Genomic DNA, 22,340 nt, shown 5'->3' with positions numbered 1-22,340 from the left:
AACTGGCCAGTTGTGGGTATCTTCCACAGCAACTCCTGGGATTGCAGCAGTATTTTGCTCTGTATTTTATAATTTTATAGTACAATGGAACCTCGGTTTTTGAACATAATCTGTTCTCGAAGACTGTTTGACTTCCAAAACATTGGAAATCAGGAGCAAGGGGCAGTCGGCAAAATCCACTGAGAAAAAAAGAAAAGCATGCAGCGGAAGCCATTTGACTTCTGAGGCGTGTTCAAAAACGGAAGCAATTACTTCCGGGTTTTTGGCATTCGGCTTCCAAAACGTTCGGCTTCCGAGAAGCTTGAAAACCGAGGTTCCACTGTATTATGATGTTTTAATGATAGCAATATGGTATTTTTCACGAGCTGGTGGTTTATAAGTAGTTTTATAAAATAAATAAATCAATAACATAAAATAATCCCAGGAATGCCCAAATTGTGAACCTGAATCTTCCACCTCATCTAAGACAGGCTGAACCCCTATTTCTTAACCTATCTCTGCCTTGCCCATTCCCAATGTCAGAACTTGAAATGAGAAGATTGCCGGTTCCTGCCTATGAAGACCATTCCAAGAAACCTCATGGACATAACTGGGAGGAGTTTACAAACATACCCCATTTCTCCAGCTAGGTATTAGTAATACAAACCAGAACAACATGCTTATCCAGGATTAAATCCTAAATGAACTACAGTGGTACCTCGGGTTAAGAACTTAATTCGTTCTGGAGGGCCGTTCTTAACCTGAAACTGTTCTTAACCTAAGGTACCACTTTAGCTAATGGGGCCTCCTGCTGCCGCTGTGCCACCACCATGCAATTTCTGTTCTCATCCTGAAGCAAAGTTCTTAACCCGAGGTACTATTTCTGGGTTAGCCGAGTCTGTAACCTGAAGCGTCTGTAACCTGAAGCGTCTGTAACCCGAGGTACCACTGTATGTTCCACTGGCATTGAACAGAAGGAGCTGAAGACTCAAGGGAGCTGCTGATTCAACAACCAGGGTACTCCTGGACAAGAGGAGACAGCATGAGGCTGCTCACTTCCCTTTCATGGCCATTCGCATCTCCACTGCCATAACTCCTTCTGCTGGAGACCCAAGCATCAGTGGCAGGGGCGCCATCTATGTGGGGCCGTGGGGCGTGCTGCTGTCATGCGTGCATGTTGTGGGGAGTGCACGCATGTGTGTGGTGACATTGCATGGCCCCAGACCCCTCAATCATGGGAGGCGAGCCTGATCAGTAGTGTCCTGACCCTCATTCTCACCAATCCTTCATTACCTGACTCACAAACAGGTAAGAACACAACATAAAAACAGAAGCATCCAGTAAATGCAGAATTTAAACTTGCAGACAAACATGATGAATAAATTAGCAGCAAAGCACACAAAATGTACCTTATGATAGCACAAAATGCAGGGTGCAGAAAAAGCAGTTATTCTCACAGCGACATAGTGGGGGGAAATAGCACAAGATAGACAGAAAAGTGCCTTCCCTAAGACCACCAAGGGAGTTCATGGATGAAATGTGAACCAAGAGCTTCCTGGCTCAAAGAAGACACTAGCTCAGCGCAGACTAGAGCCCTTCTCAGACATTCGTTTAGATATAATGTATGGATATGGGAATGGGGTGGGAAGGATCTTGGGTGCAGGATCTGCCCCAGATCTACACCCATGTATTATAATGTGCTCAGAGCGCTGCAGCATTTATGCTTACTGTCCAGCTGCCTTGGTCTAACTGAGGTGAAAGGCAGGGTATACTTTTAACAAACAGATGAGAAACAGGAACATACTCATGGAGTAAACATTAAAAACTAACTTTCTTTAAGGTCCTATCAGTGGCTTCTGTTTTATAGTTTCCAAAGAGGAATCTCACACCAGTTTAATCAAAAACCTGGATGAACCTAACAAGCCAAAGAATTCAGGGGCATCTATCTGACAGATCTTCATAGAAATAGTCTGGTTGCAGATCATTTGTTTTTTCCAAGTCATTTTCACTGACAGTGACAACATATTTTGGTATGCAGAAACAGAAAGCACCCGGCTTGACTGAACATGCACAGATCATAGTCCTCTCTGACAAACATGTTTTTGTCAAGGAGAAAAGGGAAAAATACCACCAGAAACAGTTCATTTACGAACATGCCCAATAATAGAAGCTCCCTCTGAGAAGCTTTGTCCAGCTCTGGGACAATTCACCATCCAGGGACACACTAGAAATAGCACAAAGTATGGCAACTTATGCTCAATTGGTCCCATTTTGCTAAGAGGATATCCAGACCTCTGTTACCGGCCCCTAGTAGGTATCACCACCTCTACTGTGATGTTTCTGTATGTATATTATTAAGGTTAGATGTGCCCCCTTCTCTTTGCCTAGGTGGGAATATGGATGGCTCTGTGGTCTTAATCTATTTCATCCTGTTTTTATATACCCCCCCTCTCTTCCCACTCCTGTGTGACTGCATTTATGTGGACGGCCACAAAATAAATAAATACATAGATTGTCCTCCCTCCCCTGCTAGATTTTCCCAGGGAAAGGCTGCAGTGCAGAAGCACCAGGATGTGGTGGGCGGCAGCATCAGGGGGGTGGGTGGGAGGACAATGGCTGCTCTCGGTTGCCCTCTTGCCCAGCTTGCAGCAGGAGATGGCTTGGCAGCCTGGGGTGGAGCCTGCAGGCAACCCCAGCACCCCAACCCCCACTTGCGAATGAGGTGCCAGTGCGTGGAGAGGCAGTGGGGAGGGCCAGGGGGAGGGAAGGTCAACCTGCCCAGTTTAGCCTCAACCCCTTATTGTTCACCTGGTGCACCTTACTCCACTCCCGCCCCCACCATGCGCTGGGGGGGGGGAGTTGCCAACTTCCAAGTGTCTCTACTCCAGAGACAATTGTCTCTCTTTCTTCTCTCCCTATTAAAGTGGAGTGCTCCCCACTTACATGCACAAGCTCTTGAAATGTACCCCATGTGTAAACGGGGGGGGGGGGGTCCTGTAATAATAATCGAGGTGAGTATGGATGCGTGTGCAAGTTCACACTCGGACACCCCACACTCCAAAAGCCTTCTGTATTGAATAGATTATATAACTCTGAAGGCAGTGCTTTATTAAGATATCATTTATGCAATGAAATGTTTCAGTAATTAGCATAGTAACACTGCTCAAGCTGCCAAATGACTGAATTTGCAGACTGTCCACAGAAATGTTAGCAGCAGGAAAAATATTCTATAAATTCTTTGTTCTCACGAAGCGCCAAACTTCATCAACCATGCAGGAGAAAATAGACTTAAAATGTCACCTATGAGCAGAGTCCACATTCAGGAATATGTGTACCTGGATTCTCTGTAAATGATTAACTGTTTTAGCTGACAAAACATGCAAAGCTAAATATAGCATCGGATCCAACTCAGGCCTCTTGCACACTTCAGCAATTTTATTGTTGTCAATGCTGCAATGGGTCTGGGTCTCTAGGGTGATCAAATGCAAAGAAGAACGAAGTCCCTGTATTTTCAACAGCTATACAGAAAAGGGAATTTTGGCAGGTGCCCCTTGCCATGTGAGAGTCTGAAGAGACATGTCTGCTGAAATTCCATCTTTTATATGACCATTAAGTGCACAAGATACCTACTTTTTTATCTATTTATACTCCCTGTTTTGCTTCCCGTTATTAATGTTAAGCAAACAGTTGAAGAAGCTGCAGCTATTTTGCACGAGGAAAGTCTAGTCTGTACTGTGGAACAATTCTAACAGTTCTAAGAGCACAGCTCTAAGAGCACAGCTCTGAGAGGCCAGAGCTGTGAGGACAATGGCAATGGCACCCACCTGAGAGGTTCCAGTGAGTTCTGGCTGAAAAAACCCTGGTTGTAAGATATAGAAGCAAAATACAAAACTCGCTGTCTCACCATAGGGAGTCTCTGGTGATACTGGAAATTCTGGAGTAGTCTGGAGCATTTCATTCCCATTTTTTGTTGGTGAGAAGATGCTGCTGTCTGCTTCATCCCGGCCTTCCTGATAGTGTTCAACACGCCTCTAGATTATAAAATAGAAACATGGAGGAAGCCCATTTTTTCCAGGCACGATCAAGTCAGCCTACATAAACCTTTTGCCCCACTTTTAAAACAGAAAGATCTCAGCGCTCCTAAAGCCGCAGACAAGTGGACACATGCAGCCCAGTCGCAGTTAGTCTGGGGAAATGACCACTGACCCCATTGCCAGACTGACATCTCCTGGGTCCAAAGTGGTAACTACAACAACAGCACAGGGCTGGTTCCAAATCTTTGAAGGCATGCAGACAATCCCAAAAACAGTGGTAGATTAGGCATTCTTACTCAAGTAATACTTTCTTACCTGGGGTGTATGGGGTGTCAGGGGAGGGGAAGTACCTCTGGTGGGGGACATGCAGTGCTCCTTCTTGGGCAGTTTGCTCATCTTTGCCCCCCCCCCCCCGCACTCAGCTCTCACCTGCGGCTCCTAGAAGCTGTCAGCAGAAGACAGCGGACACGCCCTGGGGGGAAATGGCTTCAAATGCCTGGCTAAAGAGGTGAGGTTGACTGATGGGTCTTAAACCCTTGGTGAGTGAGGGACATCCCTGCATGCAAAGACAGGCTCTGGCGGATTGAGTGGACAAGACCAACACTGGGTCCCATGGTCGGTAAAGCGCTTCCTGCACCTGCTGCTGAGGGAAATGAGCAGGTGGGGCTTGTCATCTTGGAAAGGGAGCCTGTCTAGGACAATGCTGATCCTAAACCTTCATGCCTTGCAGCCGTACTCATTCTTGAGAAAAGTTTCAGGAGTAAACCCTGAGGAACAGTCCAAACCCACTGCCTTGCAGAACGTCTTTGGGAGAAGAAAAGGTGAAGGAGTAAACGCTACACAAATCCAAAATGAAGTCCCTAAGGCAATGGAAACAAACTCCTTTGTGCCTAGCAAGCTGGTACATCAGGACCATGTGTCCTGGCTTGTCCACCAGCCTATTACAGGTCAATGACTCATGGAAGATGGCCATCATTGACCGTGAGCTGAAAAGGCTCAACACTGACCTTGCCGCTCTACAGGACACCAGACTCACTTCGAATGGCAGCCTCTGAGAGTAAAACTACACCTTTTTCTGGCAAGGAGGGCACGTTCACGGCATAGCTTTCACAGTGAGGACCTCTCTTCTGTCTGTGATAGAACCACCAGCCGGAGGGCTCAGAATGCTTGCTTTCCCTCTGCCTCTCAACAACCTCCGGTCTGGTTAGCATCTTGAGTGTCTAGGCTCCCACTTTGTGCTCTGACCATACAGACCAAGGACCAGTTCTAAGAGGAGCAAGACCAGGTTGTCAGGAGGGTTCCAGCCTGAGAACACCTATTCCTGCTGAGAGAATTCAGTGCTAGAGTTGGGAACGATCATCACACATTGGACAACTGCATAGGCCACTTTGGTATTATTGGCAGCATGAAGGAATACGGGCAAAGGAAGGCCTGCCTGAACTGTGCACAGCCTCTGCACCACGAGCACCAAGGCAAAACATTGAGTGTCCTGGAAACAGCCAATATCAGGCCACAGGAACCAGCTGGACTTGATGGACACCAGGCAATCAGCATTGAACTGTGTTCGTGCCACACGGAGCTACCACAATGCTGACTGTGACACAGGTAGTCACTCCCTGGTGGCAAGGAAGATCCATCTCCAGCCAAAGACAGCCCAAAGCCCAAAGTAGAAAGTTTTTGAGTGCTTCCCTGATTTTGTTGAACAAGCTCTACTGACCTGCACCAGACATCGTGTTGAAGCAAGGTGAGACCGCACCCAAGAGGCAACCTATAACACAGCTATGTCCTCCTTGGGCAAAAGAAACAAACCGACTCCCGGCTGGTTAGAGGCTGGCATTAAAGGACATGGAATCTGTTATTGCTGTGAGGCTCTCCTCAACTACAAGTGTGTTCCCTGTGAAAGTACACTTGCTACACTGAGAAAGGCAAGGAGTGATGCCCAGCAGATTGCCAGACGATGTGCCAATGACTCCTAAAGCTGTGCCAGAGCATCCAACTTGCTGCTGACACCAGCAACATTCGCCAAGGATGTGCTCTACGGGGAGCTGGCCTCATGCATCAGACCCATTGGCAGACCAACTGTGTTACACAAAGGTATCTGCAAACATGACATGAAAGCCGGCAACATCAAGCTGGGACTCCCTTGTAGACAACAGCAGCACCTGGAGACAACCAGTCAGGTCACATATCGACAGCAGTGACCAGAGGAGGAATGACTGCTGAGAGGAGTGCAGAAGGAAGAAACACCATGCAGCAGCACAACCGGATGCCTTCCTCTACCCCAGCTGCAACAAAACATGTCTCTCCTCTATCAGCCTCTACAGCCACAGCAGGTGCTGCAACCTTCCAACAGCTTGACCTCACCCCCAAAGGCGCACTCTTCCATTGTCTCTCAAGACAGATGGATGCCAACCAACTTTCTTACCTCATTTGACTCCCCTCCAGGCCTGTATGAACCCAGTCTTTCCGCAGAAGGCTCCGCCCATTCACACTTTGGATATAACGGCTGGGCTGAGACATTGTTCTCAAACTGTGCCTGGCTTAACTTCTTGTTTAGTCCACTCAATACGTCATCTGCTTGAGAGTCTGGAGATACAAACACACAGAGAAGCTCAATCTGGTTACACGTTAAACATTCAGACAAATACTTTGCAGCAAAATCTATTGGGCAATATAAAAAGTGACCACCAGGTAAAGTGAGTTTGCAGTAAAGGGATGTAATTCATTGCCAAGGATAAAATCAAGTAGATTTACTTAAAATGGCATCACTGGCTGCAGTGTTGTCAGCAAACCTAGCCAAAGTAAATTCTAACATTTTGCAATCCAAGTGAGCCCTGGTTAATACTCGCCATATGTCATCCCTGTACTGCTATTTGCTCATAAAAAGGAACTAACACCGGTTGCTTAATATTTATGAGAAATTATTCCTTGTTTATCAGAAATGCTACAGCTACCAGCACATGTGTGTATTTTTATGTAAGCGTAGGGGAGAAAGAAATGGGGAAGACATAGCAGGGTGGAAAATGGAAGCTTCCCTTTTTAAGCACAGCCTAAGGGAAAGCCTAAGGGACGCGGGTGGCGCTGTGGGTTAAACCACAGAGCCTAGGACTTGACGATCAGAAGGTCGGCGGTTCGAATCCCCGCGACAGGGTGAGAATCCCTTGCTCGGTCCCTGCTCCGGCCAACCTAGCAGTTCGAAAGCATGTCAAAGTGCAAGTAGATAAATAGGTACCGCTCCAGCGGGAAGGTAAACGGCGTTTCCATGCACTGCTCTGGTTCGCCAGAAGCGGCTTAGTCATGCTGGCCACATGACCCGGAAGCTGTACGCCGGCTCCCTCAGCCAATAAAGCAAGATGAGCACCGCAACCCCAGAGTCAGCCACGACTGGACCTAATGGTCAGGGGTCCCTTTACCTTTACCTTTAAGGGAAAGTTAGGCTAAAAGCCCCTTTTCCATCCTAAAATATTTTCTTTCCAGGGAAAAAGTGGTCTGCTTCTAGTACACTGTTTATGATTCAATTTATTATTATTTTTAATATATTTTTATTAAAGATTTCTTGGTTTACAAAAGTTATGTGCAATGTCTCTTTTTTCAAGTTACATTTTCTACAGGTCATTTTCATTTGTTGAGACATGAGTGTTACATTAGGAAGAAGAGGGGGGAAGAGGGGGAGGGGAGGGGTGGCAATGCTTCTATTCTATTTATTGTATTTGTGGGGTTTAGTGTCAGTGTTGCTTGTGCGGGTTCTCTTTACTATTCGCTTGTATTCCTTTGGTGGTGAGAGAGGTTGGGGTTGGCCTAGGGTGTGATTGTTGCTTGTTCGTGATTGGCTGTGGTGAACTTGGTTTTCATGTGTGAGTGAAGTGTGTGTGTATTTTTGGATCAGGTTAGACATATTGATTTGAATGCTGTTGGCGGGTTCCTGTTGTTGTCTTGCTGGCCTGTGTGTGTGATGAAGGCGTCTTCTTCTATTTGTCCCTGTGTCAGTTTCAGTTTCTTGGTTAATTTTTCTAGTAGGGCTGTTTCCCATACTATTTGGTACCATTGGTCCATGCTTACTCCTGACAGGTCTCTCCAGTGTCTGGTTATGATGCTTCTGGCTGCTGAGAGTAGGTGGGTTATGAGTTCTTTGTGGTGCAAGTGAGCATTATTGTCTTGGAAGATGTTTAGTAAGACCAATTCTGGGGTGATTTCTAATACTTGTTTGGTTATTTTGCATATTTCTCGTATGACTGATGTCCAGAAGAGCTGGATATTCATAATTCAAGTTATGAAATATCGTATCACCACAGAAAACTTGGATGATCCAATTTTAGAAATAGCAGGTCTTGTGGTAATTCTACAATAACTGGCTGAATTTAGATGAAACCTGTTAAGTATTGTCACAGTAAACATTTGCCGCTTTCCTGGCTGGAGGGGAGAACTGGGGTGAAAGGAGAGGGAAACACCTGAGAAACATTAGCCTGAACCCTGAGATTGTGTTTACTTCCTTTCCCGCCAGTTATTCAGCTGAGAGTGGCCTGGCCAGTATAAAGACCTAAAAAGTGGAAAGGCACCGGGACCGGATGGATTCACAGCAAAATATTATAAAGAAATGAAATACGCCCTACTTGCACCGTTGAAAGAAGTGATGAACAATATATTAAGAAAAGGAGAATTACCAGAAACTTGGAAAGAAGCATATATTACATTAATACCAAAACAAGATTCGGATTTAACACAAGTAAAGAACTATAGGCCAATTTCGCTGTTAAATAATAATTACAAACTATTTGCAAGCATACTGGCAAATAGATTGAAAAAGATATTGAATGAGATAATTCATAAGGACCAAGCAGGCTTTTTACCTGGCAGACAGATGAAAGACAACATAAGAAATATAGTTCCAGTTACAGATAGGTAGCCGTGTTGGTCTGCCATGGTCAAAACAAAATAAAAAAATTCCTTCCAGTAGCACCTTAAAGACCAACTGAGTTAGTTCTAGGTATGAGCTTTCGTGTGCATGCACACTTCTTCAGATACCAGTTACAGATAGGTATCCGTGTTGGTCTGCCATGGTCAAAACAAAATAAAAAAATTCCTTCCAGTAGCACCTTAAAGACCAACTGAGTTAGTTCTAGGTATGAGCAAGGTATGAGCAGGTATCTGAAGAAGTGTGCATGCACACGAAAGCTCATACCTAGAACTAACTCAGTTGGTCTTTAAGGTGCTACTGGAAGGAATTTTTTTATTTTATAAGAAATATAGTTAATACAATTGAATATCTGACTGCCAGAATTGAAAAGAAAGTGGTGTTAATTTTTGTGGATGCGGACAAGGCCTTTGATAATATATCTTGGGAATTCATGTTAAAGAATCTGGAATTAATGGACACTGGACAATTCTTCTTAAAAGGATTAAAAGCTATATATTCAGAACAGAGAGCAAAATTGATTGTAAATAATATAGTAACAGAAAGTATCGATATTACGAAAGGTACAAGACAAGGGTGTCCATTATCACCATTATTATTCATATCGATACTGGAAGTCTTTCTACAGACAATAAGGAGAAATGAAACAATAAAAGGAATTTCAGTTGGTCGGAATGAGTATAAAGTGAAAGCCTTTGCAGATGACTTGGTACTAACAATAGAAGATCCAGTTACAAGTGTTAAAGGAGTATTAGAGGAGATAGAACAGTTTGGGCAAGTGGCAGGTTTAAAATTGAACAAAAAGAAAACCAAAATGATAGTTAAAAATATGAAACAGGATTTGGTGGAAGTACTGCAACAACAAATTGGCATAGAAGCAGTAAAAAAAAGTTAAATATTTAGGAATTTGGTTAACACCTAAAAATATTGATCTTTTTCAAAATAATTATACACTAGTGTGGAATGTAATTAAAAGAGACTTGGAAAAATGGGGAAGGATGAAATTGTCATTTTGGGGATGGATTTCTGCTATCAAAATGAATGTGCTACCAAAGTTGTTGTTTTTGTTTCAGTCAATTCCAATAATCAAGGGGGCAACAATTTTTAAAGAGTGGCAAAAAGCAATTTCAAGATATATCTGGCAGGGAAAGAAGCCGAGAATACAATGTAAGTTGTTAACAGATGTTAAAGAAAGAGGAGGCTTCGCCCTGCCAGATTTGAAATTGTATTATGAAGCATCTTGTCTCTGTTGGTTAAAGGAATGGATGTTATTAGAAAATACAGAATTGTTAGATCTGGAAGGTTATGATAATAGATTTGGTTGGCACACATATTTATGGTATAACAAAACAAAAGTCCATAAAGGATTTGGAAACCACATATTTCGAAGATCTCTAATAGAAATATGGGATAGGTATCAAAACCTACTGGAACGTAAAACGCCACATTGGTTATCTCCATTAGAAGCAATGAGTGTGAAAAGGATCAATATGGGTGGGAATTGGATAACTTATGGGGAATTAATACAAAAAGAAGGGAGTAAGTGGAAGATGAAGCCATATGAAGAAGTTAAAGAATATGTGAATGATTGGCTCCACTACCGCCAGGTCAATGAAATGTTTAAACAGGATTTTAAAGAAAAAGGATTTGATGATAATAAATCAAAGTTTGAAGTAGAGATATTAAGTAATAAATATAAAATTTTGTCCAAAATGTATAAATTGCTGCTTGAATGGCATTTGAAGGATGAGGAGGTAAAGTTGGTAATGATTCATTGGGCCAAAGATATTGGGTATAATATACAGTTGAATGATTGGGAAAAACTATGGAATGAAGGTTTAAAATTTACTGCATGCAATGCCTTAAAGGAAAATGTGATGAAAATGATGTATAGATATTACACCAGTTAAATAAGCTAAAATGTATAAAGTTAGCAATAAACGTTGGAAATGCAAAGAAAAAGAGGGAACATTTTATCATATGTGGTGGGAATGTAAAAAGGTGAAAAACTTCTGGGAGATGATATATAATGAGATGAAATTTTTTTTGAAATATACATTTATTAAGAAACCAGAAGTATTTTTACTTGGCATTGTAGGAGATGATATAAACAGAAAGGATTGTAAGTTGTTTTTATATGCAATGACGGCAGCAAGAATATTATTGGCACAAAAATGGAAGCAAGAAGAATTACCGACAAAAGAAGAATGGAGGATGAAATTGATGGACTATGCAGAATTGGATAGGCTAACCGGAAGAATTCGAAACCTGCGGGACCAGAGATTCACAGAAGACTGGTGTAAATTTACGGACTATTTGAAAAGTAATTGTGATGACCAGATTACGTTTGTAGGTTTGCAAGAAGTTCTGTGAGGTAAATTATTTGAATTATTGCAAAAATGGTTAAAGAGGTGGATTGTGAGTTAAGATAATTAAAAGCAATAGGAATTTAAGAAATGCAGAAGAAATGATAAAAATGGTGGATCATCAGAGGTGCTGATGGAAGTCCAAAAAGATTGTATAAGATGTGAAGTTCTGTGGAATGTATAATAATTGGTATGTTGAAATTAATAATATATATATATATATATATATAAAAAGAGAGAGTGGCCTGGCCAGAGGCATTAGCCAACGGCCTCTCACCCCCTGGATCAGCTGTGAACGAAGCCATTTCTGTTGGCCTTAAACTGGGAAGAGCAGATTCCTCCTCTACAAACCGGGCAGAGAACACAGCGGCTATTTTCTGAGATCTGCTTTTCATCAGCAAGATTCTCCTAGAGATGTTTCAGTGGTCTCTGAAAATACAGTACATTTGCATCTTATGTGGGGGTGATGTTTGGGGGGATGGTGCAAAAATGAGTATACATGAGTATGCCTCCCCCTTGGAACTGCCCCTGTGTGAGCATCCTTACCTTTGCGGAGCTGGAGGAGAGCTTTCAAGCTCTCCACCTTGCTTACCGGGCAAGTCCTGCTCAGCACGCAGGGTCAGCGATGCTCTCGCGAGACCTTAAAGGTCTTCCTTGTTGAGCCCGATTTTGACGTCACAGCCACGGTTAAAGGTGGGGGACATTCACAAATGCTTCCAAAAGCCTTTCAGAGCTTAAAAGGGATGGGGAACACGAACACACACACGAAACACTACACTCAGATTCAAAGCACTCCCAATGTTTGGTGCTTTCCAGATGTCTCATTATTTATGGTATTCTAAGATTTTGCTGGAAGCCGTCCAGAGTGGCTGGAGAAACCCAGCCTGATGGGCGGGGTATAAATAATAAATTATGATGATGATGAATTTTTACAACTTTTTTCTTTTTTACATATTGCTTGTATTTTGAGAACTCTGCTCATAATAAAAAGGACAGAGTTATACAGGGAGTAAAGTAAAGTACCTGCACTATAGACAAAATAAAAAGGTAAATCTATTTCTCCTGGGTCTATGTATGCTGCTAAGGAGACAGAATGCTGAGCAAGATAGAATATTACCAAATAATTAAGATTTATTTTAAGCAGCCCTAAACCTTGCTTCTGACCATCTTCCCACTGTGGAGGCACAAACACATGCAGTCCCCTCAACTATATACAATGTGGGGTTATTTGTACAATCACACAAATAGGATATGCTCATTCCAGCTTGGGAGGAGGACTGAGCAACTAACTCTGTGAACAGCTCTTTCTTATTAACTTGGAGGTGCCACTGTAACTGGCTCCAAAATAAACGCTGCTCACAATTCCAAAAATGTTCACAACTCTAGACTGTCTTTATACTGTACACCTTTAGGTGCCAGGCGAAAATGTCTCTCTTCAACCAGGCCTTTGGCTTGATTAACATCTTATACCCTTTTTTAAATGTGTTTGTGGGAGGAGTGAGGGAGGGAGTTTACTGGTTTGTGCTTTTTCCTTCTTGTTTTTCTTATGCATTTTGTGAGAGCTAAAGATGAAGGGCGGTACACAAATTTAACAAATAAAATAACAATAAATAAATATTTGAATATACTCTCCCCTTACTCATCTGTCTCCCCAACCTGAACCTCACAGAACTAAAGCAACTGAAAAGAATGAGAACTACATTCTCACACACACACCCCCGACATCTTCTCCTAGGGAGGATCTGGCGGGAGAGGAAGTGACATGAGAGACCCAAATTGTAACAGGGAAGATCTGATTGGCCACTTTGAATCTTGGGATTTCATGGTCTATGCGTGCCTCTTTGGGTTTAATATAATGCTTGAAATATAAAGATAGAAATTATTTTGATATAAGGTGTAGAAAAAAACATATTAATGAAAAAAGATAAATGACTTCAGTTCCATCCCACTGTTCCAGAGATCTGTAATAGGGAGATACTGAGATACTCCATTTCTCAGTGACAAACTTTTAACATATTCACACTATGCAATGGCAAATGGAAGCTTTTAACCACTGAAGAAAAACACATTTCATGGATGCATCATGAAGAATAACTCACCCTGCTGAGGCAGGTTTCTCTCCAGGATCTCTGCCTTCCCATGGGATGTGGGGCTCATCCCAAACCCTCCCATGTCCATTTTAGGGCTTGCGAGGCCATTCAGCTGACCTGTGTCTCTGCTGATTGTCTTGATACATGTGGGAATAGGCTCAAATGTTGGGTCCAGTTCTAATATTAATCTATTAAGCTGCTCAATGGACTGATCAATATCCAGGGTGGGGGAGGATGGCAAGCCTGCTGAATCGTTTCCCATGTTCAATCCCAGGTCAAGGCTGTGTTGTAATTTTAAAACCTCAGGGCCAGGGATTTGTGCTATCTTGCTGGACGGTAGCACGCTCCCAAGGCTCCTCTGCACAGCATCTCTGCTGCTGGATCCCCGCGCAGGGGTATCTGGACCTCTGGACTGGCTGCGCAGGTTGCCGGAGTTCTCAGCCACGCCACGAATACCAAGCCGTACTTCATTCTCTGGGCCGTAAGCGTACTGCTGAGCGACGACCATTTGCTGTTCCTGCACCCATGTCTGGGTTGGGTAGCCACTGAGGCTGTAGGCCTGTGGCTCAGTGGAAACGGCAGTATTTCTCGGCAGCTGCTGAGACTGCTCTGGGTCGGTGCCTCCAAAGTGCCTCTCATATCTGGCGTCTCCACCAATGTCCAAATCTGGGACCAGAGTGTTGCTGTACTCCTCCTCCAAAGGATTACTTCCAAAGCCATCTGACAGAAGAGAGTTCTGGCTGCTTTTGTGGCAGCGGAAGTTTCCAAGGTGGTTGGAATGCTGCCCTTCGGAGGAGGACAAAGTCCCAAGGCTGCCCAGACTGTGGAGGTCGTGGCTGGACACCTCGTCATCCAGAATGTCTGTTTCCCTGTCCTTGTGCTCGGCACCTCCATTCACATGAACCTGGGCGGGTACTATGTGGCGAGTCCCACTGAACGTGCTTTGGGCATCGGTCATATCCTTAGGAGGACTGGCTGAGTGCTGCAGACCAAGGCCGCTCAGCAGTTGCTCCAGCCCCTCTTTCTCCAGGGGGCTCAGGACACTCTGGGTTTCTGGCAGGGGATGCTCTTCAGTCTTGTCCGTCCTCAGAGAGGCTGTAGAGTGTCCCGAGTCGCTGCCCACGGACCAGGCATAGTCCCTGGGGTCAGGGCTGGTATCTGCAGCAGCCGGGGCCCTGCGGGGAAGGGGGCTCTCACTGCAGCTTTTCTTCCTCGCTTTAGCATACAAGTTGCCCCCCGTGGGGCCCTGGGTGTGCAGCACTGCAAAGAAATACAGCAGGCATATATATAAGACAAAACATAGTAGAGTGGGTAAAAGGGGACAAGAAGAAACTATTTAATATTGTTTATTATTATTTATTAAATTTGTTGGTTGCTTTATCTTGCCCAGGGCAGCCCAAAGCAACCCACAACCAAACAGACAGAAAGACAACCCTCACAGCCCCATGTTAAGGAAAAGGAGGCTGTGAGGAGGCGGGGCTTTCAGTCTTGGCAAGTGATCCATGGGGCCAGACCTACCTGGGATGAGATGCTGTGCTCATTAGGCCTGACACTCAACCAAGTCTGAGAAGATCGTATTTTTGCTAATAATGAGTTGACTTCAACTCTGAAGAGTGTGATTACTGACTTGTGACACGAGGCCACCTGAGCCTCAAGCTGCAGCAAAGGATCCAGAAGGACCCGCTGGCTGCGTACCCACTCTTTCAGAGGAGGCATCTTCACAGCCACCTGGTCTAGGAAACCGCCCCCGCCGCCAACAGCACCTCTGTCTTATCTGGCCTGAGCTTCAGTTTATTGACGTTCATCCTGTCTAATATCGAGGCAACACACACACACACACACACACACACTATAGAATTTTTTTGGGGGGGAAACCCCTCTTAAACACTAGATATTAGTAAATGGTGAGATTTTGACTGTTTGGAATGCGAAGGGAGAAATGCAAGCTGCAGAGGAATTCCTGGGTTATCCTGGGCAAAATGACATGGCGAAGCTAGGGCCATTAAGAAACAAGAGAGGGCCATTGAGAGCCCTTGGCAATGCAAGAGAGCTGTCCTCCCCCCTTGCGTGAGCAGAGACTGGGGGGTTGGAAGGATGCCAGGGTAACTGGGTGGGAGGTGACGGCGGGGGGGAGTCTTGAGGAAGGGTTGCTGGGAAGAAGAGGAAGGAAGGAAGACTGGGATCCATCTTGGGTAGGCGGGCTGAAAGCTGGCTCTCTTGAAATGACTATGCTGTAAGATCTGGATGCCCTCCATGCAGACTGAAAGTGTAAACAGGTGAATAAACCATTTTTCTTAAAGTTACGACAATCTCCTCCATGTCTCAATTCTCTAAAGGAACACAGACTCTGGGTGAGTGCCTGGAACCCCCTGGGATTTTGCAGGGAGGGGAGGTGGCACACAACTTTTGTAGCAATATATATATAATAATAATAATAAAAATAGCAGCAGACATTGCTACCATTAACTGTGCCAGAATGGATGATGAAATCACAATCATTTTACTCGCATTATACAATTAATTCTGTAACAAGACTCACAAAAACAGAGCATTGCGTGGAAGGGGTAAAAGCACATTTCCCTACTTTGTTTCTGGAAACTGAATTATTCTGGTGCAATAGCAAAGTTGCATTTTTATATTGGCTCCACAAGCTACAGTGCTGGCTATTTATGTATTTATTTATTTGTAAATGTACAGCCCTGAGGTGACTAGACTTCTGTATCAGTTCTATGAGCAGCCCAAGTATGGGAATGATTTTTCTACATTGTCCAACTTCTGTTTTAGAAAACAAGCGAATGAAAAACACTTGTGGAGGGGAAGAGGTTATTCAATATTTAAGAAGGTGATACTTTACTTCCTCATTAACAATAGATACAACATCATGCAATTTAAGGGTATTTCACTCAGAAGGGACACGGGTGGCGCTGTGGGTTAAACCACAGAGCCTAGGACTTGCTGATCAGAAGGTCGGCGGTTTGAATCCCCGCAATGGGATGAGCTCCCATTGCTCGGTCCCTGCTCCTGCCAACCTAGCAGTTCGAAAGCACGTCAAAGTGCAAGTAGATAAATAGGTACTGCTCTGGCGGGAAGGTAAACGGCGCTTTCGTGTGCTGCTCTGGTTTGCCAGAAGCAGCTTAGTCATGCTGGCCACATGACCCGGAAGCTGTATGCCGGCTCCCTCAGCCAGTAAAGCGAAATGAGCGCCGCAACCCCAGAGTTGGTCATGACTGGACCTAATGGTCAGGGGTCCCTTTACCTTTGTTTCACTCAGAACATCATTTTAGTGGCCCACAGAGAATACGGTAATTTAAAAACCAATTATAAACCATGGTTTTAAAGAGGAGAGAGTAAGAATAAAATTCTGGCTGTCCCCCACTCCCAAAACAGTTACTTCAATGTGTACCCCTGATAATCCACTATCTCACTTCACACGTAGCAGGAGGCTCTTCATCTCAGGGTCGTGGGTTTGAGCCCTATGCTGGACAAAAGATTCCTGCATTTGCAGGGGGTTGGAATAGATGACCCTCATGACCCTTCCAACTCTATAATGCTATTTCACTTGTTTTTAAAACTATAGTACATAGCCCAGCTGAAGTTAATCACATCCTTAATCCAGAGGAGGCAGACAGCAGCCAAAGGCAAATGGATGGGACAGAAAGGAGGATGGGACAGAAAGTGAGTCTGTTTCCCAGCTTCCTAGAGATACCATCTGCTGCAGCAGGTCTTCTGGCACTCTTTGCCCCTAATGGGCATAAGCTCCACAAATGCTCATCCAATTTGCAGATGACACCAAACTGGGAAGGGTAACTAATGCCGCAGCAGATAGAATTGGGATTGAAGATGACCTTAACAGATTGAAGAACTGGGCCAAAACTAACAAAAAGAATTTCAATAGGGACAAATGTAAGGTTCTGCACTTTGGCAGGAGCTTAACATGAGGCATCAGTGTGAGGCAGCAGCAAAAAAGCTAATGCTGTTATTCTAGGCTGCATCCACAAAAGTCTTGTGTCCAGATCAAGGGAAGCCATAGTTCCTCTCTATTCCAGACCACACCTGCAATACAGTCTCCAGTTCTGATGTCCATCCCAGTTTAAGAAGAAGCTGGAAGGTGTGCAGAGGAGGGCCACCGAGATGATCCAGGGTCTGGAAACCAAGCCTGAGGAGGAGCGGTGGAAGGAGCTGGGTATGCTTAGCCTGGAAAGGAGGAGACTGAGAGGAGATATGAGAGCCATCTTCAGATATCTCAAGGGCTTACACAGAGAGAATGGAGCAGGCTTTTCTTTTCTTCTGCTCTGGAAAGTAGGACCTGAACCAATGACTTCAAGTTACAGGGAAAGAGATTCTGACTAAGCATCCGGAGAACGTTTCTGACAGTAAGAGCTGTTTGGCAGAGGAATGGACTCCCTCAGGAGGTGGTGGACTCTCCTTTCTTAGAGGTTTTTAAGCAGAGGCTGGACGGCCATCTGTCTTGCATGCTTTAATTCCTGCATTGCACGGGGTTGGACTAGATGACCCTCGGGGTCCTTTCCAACTCCATAATTCTATGAAGTACCGTAATGGGCTTTTCAAAAGAATTATGATTGGAGGGAATAAACAAGGTGCTTTCTCCAAAGCTCTGCATTACACACTCTGCACTTGAAGCTCATGCAGAAAATTTTAACGGTCTTTTGAGAGAGCCCTAACTTATTGGAAAAACAAATGAAGGACTGCACAGCCGTTCTGTCAGCAGCGCACTGGATGCCAAGTAAGAGCTTGCAGGTTTGATATCAACTGATGTGTCTCAAACCTGTGATTATACAACTTGATCAAAGAGGGACATCTGCTCTGTGGGTTTGTTTACTATGGTAACTATAGTTACATGTAAATATTGTACAGTTTATATGGAGCAATCAAACTTTTTCCATTTAAAGGAAAAACAAAACGTCAACTGCAGAGTAATTATTTTCTTTTGAGCAAACATGGTCCCACATTGACTTAGCACAGCAGTAAGAGAAGGTGGGGTTAACCCCTCAAGCTGTTTTCCTGATAAAAACTGCGGCTGCCTCAATCCTGCTATGCAGCCCAGGCCCATGAGGGAAAACGTATGACAAGAGTGCAGGTTTTACTCATGAGGCAGGAGCACCAGTGTCCCAGTCCAACCTCCTACAAGCTGCTCCCTGCAAACCCTTGGAGCTCTGTGAGAGATTCAATCTCTGGCAACTTCAGGCAGAGCTGGAACACCCAGGAGAGCAGCTGCCAGTTGTGGTCATCTTGAGCTGCATGGTCCACTGGTCTGTCCTGGGATAAGGCAGCTTTCTATGCCACCACGTAGGGAAAAGACGACAGAGATCTGAGCATGTGATAGGAATCTGTTAATGAACAATAGTCTCCCAGCTTGTATGGTCCCTACAAGTCCATCCTTCCCCAGGGCCTCTCAGCTGAGTAATGTTTAAACCTATTCATGGACAGAGAGACGATGGCAACACTCACCTCACGACATGGCCAGAGGCTATGACCACAGCTTCACATATAGTTAGAATTGCCAAAGGACAATAATTTCAGCATTCACCGCCAGAGTGAATATTCCCTTTGGACCCAACTCAGATTTTCGCCTGCAAGAGCCCACTATGAGACAAGCACTGATGCAAGGAATGAGCAAAACGGCTTCTCTCTGGAAATTTTGGTGGAGTGCAGAATACATTTATTTCACTTTGTCCAAACTCTGAGGTGGTTTATAAAACCTGGAACAGATTCCACAATCCATTGTCCAGTGTTCAAGGAGAACTAACAAAGCTCCCTAACATCTCTTCGGGGTAATGACACCCCCCCTTGCTCCACATGCATGCCAGGGATCTTGCACATGTGCCTTTCCAACTGTGCTAGATCCACTTTGTACAGTGTGCTGTTTTCAGAAACGTCCTGGAACTTCTAGTTATGGAAATCCTTCAAATATACAGCTTGGGTGGAGAGATTCAGTGGGGATGAAGTTGCTGTGTCCCACCCCTGAGAAACCCTGCAAATCATCCTTCCTCTCAGGCTGAACAAGCCACTGCGATATGGCTTTCCATGAGTGAAACTTAAGAAAGGGACAAGCACTAGGCAGGCAAAACCCCCAGCTTGTGTGCTTTGCATGTCTGATAAAATAAAATATTTATGGAGAATACGCAGCAGGTAACATTTTCTTCACCTGACCTTCAAGGAACATTCCTTTCCATATGAGTCACTCAAATTATTTATACCAAATCATAAGGAGCTTACACGGTTCCTCAGTAATCCCTGCCCCCTTTTAACTCCACCATACAAAGAAGGGCCTTGTTCTTCATGTGCCAGTGAAGTCTGCAAAAAGTTTCCCTTCCAATTTAACGGTCTGCGTTTCTCAATTTACCTTGACTCGACCTGACTGAAGAATTTTAGAGATGAGGCACACAATATTATTCTAAGTTGTTATTAAACAGGGCAAAATAAACTTCTCATTTCTATTTAAAAGAAGAACCAAAATACAAACGGTTGGATTCTAGGAAAGCACATAAGCTTGGCATTTTGTCAGCCCAGTGCTTGGTCATTTGCCTGTTTCTGAAGTCCCACACATGGAAAGTCTCTGCTGTGAAGACACTTCTGGCAAATCTCTTTGCCACTTGCATCACCTGCTCACATCTTTAAAAGCCAAAGAGACTGATCAAAAGCTACGAAACTAATATGCTTAGGCACAGAATGAAAGGAAAGGAAGTTTCCAAAAACAAGGGGAGGGAGATAGGCTAGGAGAGCAAGACTTCACTGTATGATCACCTTACCAAATACGCTGACACTCTCATTAACAGCTGAAATACTTCATTTCACTTCAAACCTTGCTCTCATTTTTCCAAGGAAACAGCCTTCTGCAAAAATGGTACAGTAACACAGCGGTCCAAACTCCGCCCTCCCCTCCCCAAAAAGAAAAGAAACCAAAAGCAGATTGAAACTGTAAAGCTGAGCTAGTGGCGATGGAATTTGTCTACATCAAACTGAAAACAACCCCTTTCTTTCCCTACACCGTTTCTCTTAAGCTCAACTCCCTCCAGGAAAGCGGGGAAAGGAAATTCTTCTTGAATGACCGAGAGACCTGGTAAAATGCCAGCCCTGAATCTGAACTATAAACTGAATGGGATCAGCAGCCACACACAGAAAGATGGCTGCATGTATATTTTTATGCCTACAAATGAACACACTGAAAGCAGATCCCGTGAACAAAAGCAACGCCAAAGCCACAAACACTTACCAACTAAAGTTGATTAGGAGAGAGTTCTTAAACTTCCTCTGTGCAAAATTCACCCACTTCTGTTTCTCAGCTTTTTCTGACCTGTCTCACAGCTATCTCCTTTCCAGCCATTCAGGACTTGAGAAAGCACATTCAAAGAAGCAAACTAGCGAGGTAAATTCATGAACTGTAGGGCCCAGTAATGACAGTTTTGACCCAGTTTTTTCTAAACTGGGTTGGATAACGCTATATATGAAACTTATTTGCTTATCCTGCACCATCAGCTATCCCTCTTTAGGTAGGAAGTAATCTAGGTGCCCTCCCATACCTCAGAAATAAACCTCCGCCCTTAGGCAAAGCTGTACAAACCCAGAACTGCATTCTCTGCAAGGTTAAGTCATTTCTGCTGTTTTGTCTTGCCTCCTTTGCTAAACACAAACTCACAAAGCATTGTATGAACATAGCATGTCTCTCTCACTCACATACAAACAAACGGAGTCTAAAGAAAATGATACCTTACCTTGCAGAGGAATTACAGAAGCCCCATAACTTTTTGAAGCAGCAAAATGGTTGCCCTATTTTAAAATCAGCTTCACACACTACAACAGCAAACGCAACACACACAAAACAGCAGCAGTTGGAAAGCAGTTGGAAAACACCACCAGTTTTAGCTACTTTGCCATTCTCAATGCAGCAGTTGCTGAAGGTAAATCACTCTCACTAGAGAAGCAGGAAACTTTGGATTCAGAAGAAAAAGAGTAAAAATGTAAACATAAGGGAGGAGCCAGAGAGTGCAGTCAGGTTCTGTGAAATTTGAACCCTTGCAGCAAAGCGAGAGTGAAGCAGTGATGTTTCAGAAGGTAATTCAGGCTACAAACTCTTTCTCACAAATGTTATTTTCTTCTCCCCTCTGCCCATCTCACCGTCATTAAGCCTTAGTCAACTGATGCCGGACCCCACCATGAGTCCACCTTAATTCTTGCATCACCAAATGACACAGATATGTGTTCTATGAGGTTCTCCCCGGAACTGTTATGCAAATATTTGTTCTGAATGCCCACATCCTCATTTGGCTCACTCTCTATGCATCTCTGTGCAACAAGCTGCAAAAGATTTGTTCAGTCCTAATCACACTCAGATTTTTATTTGGTAACAGCAGCTTCCCGCACTCAACAAAGCAAACTCTGGTTCCTCCTCCCATCTGGATAAACTCAAACTTCCATTAGCTTCGGCTGGTGGCCCAGCTGTGCCTCTATCTGGACAAGGATAGTCTAACTTCTGTCATATATGCTTTGCTAATATCTAGGTTAGATTACTACAACGCAAAATGCTTTGGAAACTTCCAGCTGATGTGGACCTCAGCGGCCAGATTGCTCACCAGGGCAAGACAGTGTGAGCATATTACACTGATCTTGGCTGGACTGGACTGACCGTCAATTAGTTTCCAGGCCCAATTCAAAGGGCTGGTTTTGACCTATAAAGCCTTAAAGGGTTCAGGACTGTAATTGCTCCCAGGCAGCCTCTCCCAGACAGACTCAGACCCTGCAATCATAATCTATGGGCCTTCTTTGGGTGCCTCCCCCACGAGAGGTCCAGAGGGTGGCATCAAGAGGACGGGCCTTTTCGGAGGTGGCTCCCCATTTGTGGAATGCTCCCCCCAAGGAGTCCTCCCTGGCACCTTCATTACATACCTTTAGGTGCCAAGCAAAAACCTTTATTTTCAACTAGGCGTCTGTCTGATTATGG

The 22,340-nt window shown here is 44.3% G+C and overlaps 2 protein-coding genes across 3 annotated transcripts in view; one reads left to right on the top strand and one right to left on the bottom strand.

Annotated features, from left to right (window-relative positions):
• TNS3 (tensin 3) overlaps positions 1 to 22,340 on the bottom strand; it is a 78,165-nt gene that overhangs the window by 25,773 nt on the left and 30,052 nt on the right. For both annotated transcript variants that reach the window (XM_081835058.1, XM_081835057.1), the window contains 3 exons: positions 13,391 to 14,641; positions 6,439 to 6,599; positions 3,884 to 4,010 (listed from right to left, as the gene is read on the bottom strand). In XM_081835058.1, coding sequence (XP_081691184.1) covers positions 3,884 to 4,010; positions 6,439 to 6,599; positions 13,391 to 14,641 — 1,539 coding nt within the window. The remainder of the gene's footprint in view (positions 1 to 3,883; positions 4,011 to 6,438; positions 6,600 to 13,390; positions 14,642 to 22,340) is intronic.
• Positions 15,544 to 22,340, top strand: part of UPP1 (uridine phosphorylase 1) — a 122,133-nt gene continuing 115,336 nt past the window's right edge. The window contains exon 1 of the mRNA XM_081835115.1: positions 15,544 to 15,557. The gene's annotated coding sequence lies outside the window, so the exon portion shown is untranslated. The remainder of the gene's footprint in view (positions 15,558 to 22,340) is intronic.

The sequence above is a fragment of the Podarcis erhardii genome, assembly GCF_964252035.2.
Source record: "Podarcis erhardii genome assembly, chromosome: 13".
In the NCBI taxonomy this organism is placed as follows: domain Eukaryota; kingdom Metazoa; phylum Chordata; class Lepidosauria; order Squamata; family Lacertidae; genus Podarcis; species Podarcis erhardii.
Note: the sequence above shows the minus strand (reverse complement) of the source record. Positions and strands in the feature narration are given on the sequence as shown.